Source organism: Anguilla anguilla, chromosome 1, assembly GCF_013347855.1.
Source record: "Anguilla anguilla isolate fAngAng1 chromosome 1, fAngAng1.pri, whole genome shotgun sequence".
Lineage (NCBI taxonomy): Eukaryota > Metazoa > Chordata > Actinopteri > Anguilliformes > Anguillidae > Anguilla > Anguilla anguilla.
The window spans coordinates 86427311-86436992 of NC_049201.1; the positions used below are offsets into that span (position 1 = coordinate 86427311).

At 52.9% G+C, this 9682-nt stretch overlaps 1 protein-coding gene across 1 annotated transcript in view; it reads left to right on the forward strand.

Moving 5' to 3' along the window:
• LOC118214643 (CUB and sushi domain-containing protein 1-like) overlaps positions 1-9374 on the forward strand; it is a 247803-nt gene extending 238429 nt beyond the window's left edge. The window contains 6 exon segments of the mRNA XM_035394776.1: positions 349-510; positions 1010-1122; positions 1668-1755; positions 2185-2323; positions 4642-4836; positions 6624-9374. Of these exon segments, the coding sequence (XP_035250667.1) occupies positions 349-510; positions 1010-1122; positions 1668-1755; positions 2185-2323; positions 4642-4810 (671 nt within the window). The 3' untranslated portion in view covers positions 4811-4836; positions 6624-9374.
• Positions 9375-9682: the final 308 nt, after the last annotated feature.

The following is a 9682-nucleotide window of genomic DNA, read 5'->3' on the forward strand; positions in this document are numbered from 1 at the left end:
ATAGAGGTGCTATTTTGTTTCAGAAATTTGTAGTAATTACAATCATCCTATAAAATCTACAGCCTAATTGAGACAACCTTTTCTCAGTTAACAACCAAAATAAGTTCTCTCTCTCTCCCTCCTCCCCCTCTCTCCCTCCCTCCCTCCCCGCCCTCTCTCCCTCCCCCCTCTCTCTCTCTTTCTCTCTCCCTCTCTCCCTCCCCCCCTCTCTCTCTCTCTCCTCCTCCCTCCCCCCTCTCTCTCTCTTTCTCTCTCCCTCTCTCCCTCCCCCCCTCTCTCCCTCCCCCCCCTCTCTCTCTTTCTCTCTCCCTCTCTCCCTCCCCCCTCTCTCCCCTCTCTCTCTCTCAGTGCCTGTGGGTGTGTTTGCGAAACACTCGCAGTGGAAGGGTTCGTATGAGTACCTGGGGAAGAAGCAGCCGGCCATGCTGACTGTGACGCTCTTCGATCCCGTCAGTAACCATGTCAACTGCACTCTGACGGACCACAGCGGCGTGGAGCTCAAGCTGTCCGGTACGCCAATCTCAGCTCAGCTCACCCTGGGCGTTATCAGTGCCTGCCAGTCCGTCCTCACCTCTGTCTCTGCCTGGGGGACATTTCTCACCAAACCATGCGCTCATACCAAAGGAAAACTTCCTTCAGGAAACTGGAGAAAATATCCAGGTTCTGGGTCTGGTTCAGGGTTCTGAATCTGGGTTCTGGTCCAGATTTTTGCTCTGGTTCTTGTTTTGGTTTTTGTTACGGTTGTGGTTGTGGTTTTGGTTTTTGCTTTGGTTGTGGTTTTTGTTTTTGCTTTGGTTCTGGTTTTTTTTTTGGGTTCCCGTTCTGATTTTAGTTCTGGTTTTTGTTTGGGTTCTGTTTCTGGTTCTGGTTTTTGTTTGGGTTTTAGTTCTGGTTCTGGTTATTGTTTGGGTTTCAGTTCTGGTTCTGGTTTTTGTTTTGGTTCTGGTTCTGGTTCTGGTTCTTGTTTGGGTTTCGGTTCTGGTTCTGATTTGTGTGTGGGCGCTTGCAGGGGTCTACAGGAGTGAAGAGTCTCACTTGCTGCTCCAGGTGCATCAGATCCGGGGCCCTGTGGAGATCTTTGTGCACAAGTTCAAGAGCGAGAACTGGGCTTTGGATGGACACGTGAGTCACAGCCATGCTCCTTACATACACACAGCCAGAGAGAGAGAGAGACAATAAACCAATCAATCAATCAATAAATCAGTCAATTAATCAATAAATCAGCCAATCAATCAGTGACTTAATAAATCATTCAATCAATCAATCAGTCATATAATCAATAAATCAGTCAATCAGTCAACCAATCATGTGGACTACAGTCCACAGTACTCAAACATATTGCAGCACACATTGACTCTGACACTTGCAGGTGTGCTGTGTGAGTGCAGGTGACTGATCTCAGGTGTGCTGTGTGAGTGCAGATGACTGATCTCAGGTGTGATGTGTGAGTGCAGGTGACTGATCTCAGGTGTGCTGTGTGAGGGTGACTGATCTCAGGTGTGCTGTGTGAGTGCAGGTGACTGATCTCAGGTGTGCTGTGTGAGGGTGACTGATCTCAGGTGTGCTGTGTGTGAGTGCAGGTGACTAATCTCAGGTGTGCTGTGTGAGGGTGACTGATCTCAGGTGTGCTGTGTGAGTGCAGGTGACTGATCTCAGGTGTGTTCCAGGTGTCTTATGTGGGTTCCACTGGCTCCTTCGTCTACCAGGGATTTGTACGGGGTAAAGGCTTTGGGCAGTTTGGCCTTCAGAGAATCGGTGAGTGTGTCCCCTGCTGGTGTACTGTGAGTGAGTGAGTGAGTGAGTGAGTGTGTGTGTGTGTGTGTGTGAGTGAGTGAGTGTCTGTGTGTGTGTGTATGTGTGTGTGTGAGAGTGTGTGTGTGTGCGTGCGTGTGTGTTTCAGAGGCTGAGAGTGCTGGTTCATTGTGTGTGTGTGTGTGTTGCAGAGGCAGAGAGCGCTGGTTAATTGTGTGTGTGTGTGTGTGTGTGTGTTGCAGAGGCAGACAGCGCTGGTTAATTGTGTGTGTGTGTGTGTGTGTGTTGCAGAGGCAGAGAGCGCTGGTTTATAGTGTGTGTGTGTGTGTTGCTGAGGCAGAGAGCGCTGGTTAATTGTGTGTGTGTGTGTGTGTGTGTGTGTGTTGCAGAGGCAGAGAGCGCTGGTTAATTGTGTGTGTGTGTGTGTTGCAGAGGCAGAGAGCTCTGTTCAGGACAGGGAGGTTCTGAGCTACAGTTTCAACTTCAGCAGCAGCTCAGTGGCAGCTGCCATCCTAGTGCCTTTCATCGCCACCATCATCGCAGGGTTCGCCCTGTACCTCTACAAACACAGGTACTGCACACCTGCACAGGTACTGCCCTGTACCTCTACAAACACAGGTACTGCACACCTGCACAGACATTGTTATGCTGGCCTGCTCTTTGGTACAGATTCTTTGTACAAATTGATATCATTGCTCATTGATTTATGCCCGTTTTTTAAGGCTGTTTTTTATTTCAAGCATTAATATAATCAAATGAACTTTATTTTTAGCAACATATAAAAACAGTTCAGTATTATTTGGATAATTAGATTTCCCTCCATGGATTTAATTTGTCCTTACCTGACATCAGAAATAATAATGATGATCCACGAGTAGGGTTATCATATTTGTATTATTTTTAAGGCATTATTTTTAGCATAGCATTTGCATATATAAGGGCAAATGTGTAGAGTATGAAAGTAAAATAAAGCCAAAACTAAGAGAAAAGCTAAAAGAACATTTCTTGGTGAGAAGGAAACGCTGGAAGCTTCTGTGCAGGTCAAACTGCGCAGCTGCACCTCAGCAGTGGCTGTTTCCCCCAGAGTGTCCGGCAGCACCGGCCATTTCCCCCAGAGTGTCCGGCAGCACTGGCTGTTTCCCCAGAGTGTCCGGCAGCAGTGGCTGTTTCCCCCAGAGTGTCTGGCAGCACTGGCTGTTTCCCCAGAGTGTCCGGCAGCACTGGCTGTTTCCCCCGGCAGCACTGGCTGTTTCCCCCAGAGTGTCCGGCAGCACTGGCTGTTTCCCCCAGAGTGTCCGGCAGCACTGGCTGTTTCCCCCGGCAGCACTGGCTGTTTCCCCCAGAGTGTCCGGCAGCACCGGCCATTTCCCCCAGAGTGTCCGGCAGCACTGGCTGTTTCCCCAGAGTGTCCGGCAGCAGTAGCTGTTTCCCCCAGAGTGTCTGGCAGCACTGGCTGTTTCCCCAGAGTGTCCGGCAGCACTGGCCGTTTCCCCCAGAGTGTCCGGCAGTACTGGCCGTTTCCCCCAGAGTGTCCGGCAGCACTGGCTGTTTCCCCCGGCAGCACTGGCTGTTTCCCCAGAGTGTCCGGCAGCACCGGCTGTTTCCCCCAGAGTGTCCGGCAGCACCGGCTGTTTCCCCCAGAGTGTCCGGCAGCACCGGCTGTTTCCCCCAGAGTGTCCGGCAGCACTGGCTGTTTCCCCCAGAGTGTCCGGCAGCACCGGCTGTTTCCCCCAGAGTGTCCGGCAGCACCGGCTGTTTCCTCCAGAGTGTCCGGCAGCACTGGCTGTTTCCCCCAGAGTGTCCGGCAGCACTGGGCTGTTTCCCCCAGAGTGTCCGGCAGCACCGGCTGTTTCCTCCAGAGTGTCCGGCAGCACTGGCTGTTTCCCCCAGAGTGTCCGGCAGCACTGGGCTGTTTCCCCCAGAGTGTCCGGCAGCAGTGGTTGTTTCCCCCAGAGTGTCCGGCAGCACTGGCTGTTTCCCCAGAGTGTCTGGCAGCACTGGCTGTTTCCCCAGAGTGTCTGGCAGCACTGGCTGTTTCCCCAGAGTGTCCGGCAGCACCGGCTGTTTCCCCCAGAGTGTCCGGCAGCACTGGCTGTTTCCCCCGGCAGCACTGGCTGTTTCCCCCAGAGTGTCCGGCAGCACCAGCTGTTTCCCCCAGAGTGTCCGGCAGCACTGGCTGTTTCCCCCAGAGTGTCCGGCCACTATTCTCTCTGAGATCAGCGTGGAGCAGCTGGCTGTTTTTTTTTCTGGTAATAACAGGTCTGCCGGACGGCTCGTCCCGCCCTAACGTGTGGGAAAGCGCTGCGGTCTGATATCGAATTCTGATGCTGTCAGCGCCAGCGGTCGCCATGCAGACCGCAAGGCAGCCTGTGATTGGTCCAGCCTCGGCCGGCACACGCTGCACACGCAGGGGCCTCCTGAGGTTGTAATGTGTGTGTGCGGTGAAGTGCTGGACTGCAGCGTGCAGACCAGCAGCGGCTCACAGGGCCTGCTCCAGAGGACTGTGTGTGTCCGGCTGTGTCCTCCCCAATGGGGGGCGGTAGTGTAGTTTAGTGGGTCGGGAACTGGGCTTGTAACCATGAGGTTGCAGGTTCCATTCCCCCATAGGACACTGCGGTTGTACCTAAGGTAGGTATCCCAGATGTATCCAGGTCTGGTGTCCAGCTGTATAAATGGGTACCAGGTAAAAAATGCAAAAGCTGTGTTAGTTAGAATTGCTGCACTGTAGAGAAGAGTGACTGTTGAACATCTGTAATTGCATGAATTACAGACACACTATGCAGGATTTGCACCTTGAATATATTATTAAGCATTTCAAAGGGTTAAAGAGAAACCGTTATGAAAGTGGGAGACTGAGACCTGTGTCTGTTCCTGCGTGCGTCCCGACAGGAGAAGACCCAAAGTCCCCTTCAACGGCTACGCGGGACACGAGAACACCAACGGGAGGGCCACCTTTGAGAACCCCATGTACGACCGCAACATCCACAACATCCCCCCCACCGACGTGGTGCCCGGGGAGGCGGACTTTACCGTCAGCACCGTCTGCACCGCAGTGTAGCTCCTAAACCCCCCCACCCCCCCCAGGTGAGTCACTGTCTGCACCGCGGTGTAGCTCCTAAACCCCCCCACCCCCCCAGGTGAGTCACTGTCTGCACTGCGGTGTAGCTCCTAATACCCCCCCAGGTGAGTCACTGTCTCTACTGCAGTATAGCTCCTAAACCCCCCCACCCCCCCAGGTGAGTCACTGTCTCTACTGCAGTATAGCTCCTAAACCCCCCCACCCCCCCCCCAGGTGAGTCACTGTCTCTACCGCAGTATAGCTCCTAAACCCCCCCACCCCCCCCAGGTGAGTCACTGTCTCTACCGCGGTATAGCTCCTAAACCCCCCCACCCCCCCCAGGTGAGTCACTGTCTCTACCGCAGTATAGCTCCTAAAACCCCCACCAGGTGAGTCACCGTCTGCACCGCGGTGTAGCTCCTAAACCCCCCCCCCCCCCACCAGGTGAGTCACCGTCTGCACCGCGGTGTAGCTCCTAAACCCCCCCCCCACCAGGTGAGTCACCGTCTGCACCGTGGTGTAGCTCCTAAACCCCCCCCCCCCCCACCAGGTGAGTCACCGTCTGCACCGCGGTGTAGCTCCTAAACCCCCCCCCCACCCCCCCAGGTGAGTCACTGTCTCTGTCTCTACCGCAGTGTAGCTCCTAAACCCCCCCACCCCCACCCCCACCAGGTGAGTCACTGTCTCTACCGCAGTGTAGCTCCTAAACCCCCCCACCCCCACCCCCACCAGGTGAGTCACTGTCTCTACCGCAGTATAGCTCCTAAACCCCCCCACCCCCACCCCCACCAGGTGAGTCACTGTCTCTACCGCGGTATAGCTCCTAGTCCTCCTCCCCCCCCCACCCCCCCCCAGGTGAGTCACTGTCTGCACTGCGGTGTAGCTCCTAAACCCCCCCCCACCCCCCCAGGTGAGTCACTGTCTCTGTCTCTACCGCAGTATAGCTCCTAAACCCCCCCACCCCCACCCCCACCCCCACCCCCACCCCCACCAGGTGAGTCACTGTCTCTACCGCAGTATAGCTCCTAAACCCCCCCCCAGGTGAGTCACTGTCTCTACCGCAGTATAGCTCCTAAACCCCCCCCCCCACCCCCCCCAGGTGAGTCACTGTCTCTACCGCGGTGTAGCTCCTAAACCCCCCCCCACCCCCCCCCCCCCCCCAGGTGAGTCACTGTCTCTACCGCAGTATAGCTCCTAAAACCCCCCCACCCCCACCCCCACCCCCACCAGGTGAGTCACTGTCTCTACCGCGGTATAGCTCCTAAGCCCCTTGTACCTCTATCATCTTGATTGTACTTTGCTGACTCATTTTTTGTAGTTTTGCACACCTTGATTGTAGTTTTTACTTCCTGTGGGAAGTTTTTTACATTTTATAACAGATTTGCGTTTATTTTAACATGCCATTCCAACCTGCCCAAACTCCCAAGTCCGTGACCCACGTTGTGAGCCAATGCATGTTCTGGCAACAGAACTCAGAATCCCATGAATCAACACCACATGGAAAAGCTGCTTTTCAGGCAGCTGGTGCCAATCAAAAACAGTCTGTCTAAAATCATTTCAGTATCCTAATGCCCCTGGCGCCTGCAGCTTAGGCTGTAATTGGGCTGGTGATGACTGTAATGAGTTTATGGTGTCCGTGGGGTGTGGCCATTCACTGGCCAATCAGGAAGCTTTAAATTAGCATTTATTTTTCCTTTTGCTAGTGCAATGATCTGTTTCACAGACTGACATGGCTCTTCTCCCCTCCCCTCCCCTCCCCTTTTCTCTTCCTCTCTCCTCTCCTCTCCTTCCCTCTTCTCCTCCGCTCTTCTAGGTTCCTGTCTGTCCTCGTCAGGGTTCCTGAGGCGAAGGCTGCTCTTTCGTGTCACATGTCTTCATCCCGAATTCCGCCCCAGAATTCTGTGTGCCCAGCTTTGAGGGGGGTGGAGCCACCAGTGGTGTATTGCTGGGAGACAATGTGAGGAAAAGGAGTGATGAAGAATCTAAAAGGAGCAGCTCAGAGAACGGCAGAAAGAACTGAGAAACAGAACTGCTCCTGAGATCCAGACCTGTTCCTGAGAACCAGACCTGTTCCTGAGAACTGGACCTGTTCCTGAGAACCGGACCTGTTCCTGAGAACTGGACCTGTTCCTGAGAACCGGACCTGTTCCTGAGAACCAGACCTGCTCCTGAGAACCGGACCTGCTCCTGAGAACCGGACCTGTTCCTGAGAACCAGACCTGCTCCTGAGAACCGGACCTGCTCCTGAGAGCCACACCTTCTCCTGAGAGCCAGACCTGCTCCTGAGAACCAGACCCCTGTTCCTGAGAAGCAGACCCCTGTTCCTGAGAACTGGACCTGTTCCTGAGAACCAGACCCCTGTTCCTGAGAACCAGACCTGCTCCAGAGAACCAGACCTGCTCCTGAGAACCAGACCTGCTCCTGAGAACCAGACCTGCTCCTGAGAACTGGACCTGTTCTGAGCTGAGCTGCTCCTGGGCTCTGCATGATACAGTTTATTGTTTATAACCAAAAGCTAAAGAGGGGTTCTTCTAACAGTCTGCAGGTTCTCCCACATCACAACACCCCCCCGCCCCCCCCCAGCCACACCCCCACAGTGTTGCCCTGGCTGCAGACGCAGCTGTGCACCAGACATTAAGGCCCCACCAGACATGCAGGTCTGCAGAGAAGGTTCTGAGCCCACAGGGGGGCCCTGCGCTGCCCCCGATGGCCACGTGCCGGTGGTGCGGCTGCACCGCGCTGCTGATCCTGGATAATTGATATTGATTTCTCAGAAGCTATCACCTGAGGCTCCAGCAGGCTCTCCTGAGAGGACTTTAACCTGATTGGGGTTTTGAGACAGACTGTACTGAGGGGGCGGGACTGCTCTCTGCTCCCACTCCCAACCTGAAGGAACGGCTGCAATTACCTGCCAAGAATGTAAACCAAAGACAGGGGCTCCAAATGAAATGGAGTTCTCCTGGGAAATCAGCAAAGTGGGAAATGTACGGCAGGATGATGGTATTTCAGTGTGTGTGTGTGTGTGTGTGTCTGGGTGCGTGTGTGTCTGTGTGTGCGTGCGCGCATGTGCACGCACGCTAGTTTATACTGAAAATGAGACATTGTAACTTCCTTGGAACGGCTATGAATCACCACCATTGCGGGCATATCATTTTTCATTATGACATCATAATGGCAGTGACATCACAATCATCATCTGATGGCTTTTCCTCCAGCAGTGTGGGATAGGCAGAGTGTAGAGAGTGGTGCTGTTACATAATTCACCTGCTTAATGTTTGCCTCTATTCAATCAAGGCTTTCCCGGCAATGTTTCTCCTGGGGTTCAAACTTGCAAGCTCAGCTGTGCCACACTGCCTGAGCTGAGCTTGCTGCTCTGCCCCTGGGCCTCTGGCTCCCCCTTGAGGGCAGTGATGGAGGCTGCTGATGTCACAGACTCCACCCTCTTCCCTACAATTTAATCCTGGATTAGTTGACTTTACCAGAAAAACCAGTTGCCTTAAAACATTGTGCTTTTACATTTAGTGAGACATAACTGGTTAAGAAGTGTGTACTTGTGGTCTAAAGTGAAGTTCAATACCCTGAACATTAGTGAACACTACCGAAAACCATTAGTTCACATAAATCAGTCCTTATCTCCTGCCACAACACTGGGACACTGCCCTGCCCTGCTCGTGGAGCCCAGAGCTCCTCGTCTGACAGCAGGGGTCTGGCGCGGCTGGAGCCCGGGGTCCTCAGGGGCGGAGGCAGCTGCACCAGCCGCTGCGTTAAAGCTGGATTCTCCATTAGCTGAGCTGCTAGCCTGCCACTCGGGTGGACCGCAGTGCTGCAATATTCTTTTCAAAAACTCAGACGTCTACAAAAATTGATTATTAATTTCACCTTCAACTGGCTGTGTCAGCAAAAAAAAGATAAAAAATCCTTAGTGCAAGCGGATTGGTCCGTTTTTGCACTAATGGACCATTACTGTAATTTGGATTTGGATAGCAGTAAATGATGATTGCTGAAATATTTCATCAGCCATTAAAAATTCACACAAAACCTACAGAAAATCTACAGCAACATGCTGTATACTGCACTAATGGCAAAGTACTGTTCACAGTACTGTAATATTGCTGATAATACAAGTTTAATTCCTACTAGTGCATTTATTGCCCACCATTAACCGTCTGTCTGTTCTGTTAGTGGTGACACCTTACGCACCAGTCATGAGCCAGTACCCAGTGTTGTTGGGCAGAATTTAGAAATTTAGGTTCCCCCGCCCTGCGGAAACTTATTATATCGAGTAATCACTGCCTAACGTAATTACTAGACTGAATATTTCACCTGAATATTGCAGACAGCTTAATTTGATTTAGTTATGGGAACAATGTCCTCTGAAGCATAAAAGAATAAGTAATAACCAGCTAATTGTTTAATTAAAGACAGAATCCGGGCTAACAGTGTACCCTCACGTAGCGTGCTGGAGCTCAGAGCAGGCCTGGATAGGCCTGAAGCCTACGCGCGTCAGAACATCACCCACACACACACATACACTCACACACACGCACACACACACATACACTCACACACAGGCACACACACACATACACTCACACACACGCACACACACACACATAAACTCACACACACACACACGCTCACGTGTTCCTCCCCGGCCCGGCTCCAGGGTCATGGTATTACACATCACACACACACACACACACACACACACACACACAAACATGCTTATATGTGTCCCACCTGGTGAAGCAACATGTGATGACACTGTGGCCCCGCCCCCTCTCGATGACATCATCAGTGCATATGCCTTCACGGATAGCCCGAGTTCCCCTGCGATCATTAGGGAAGGTGGTCCCCGGCAACAGCATCCAG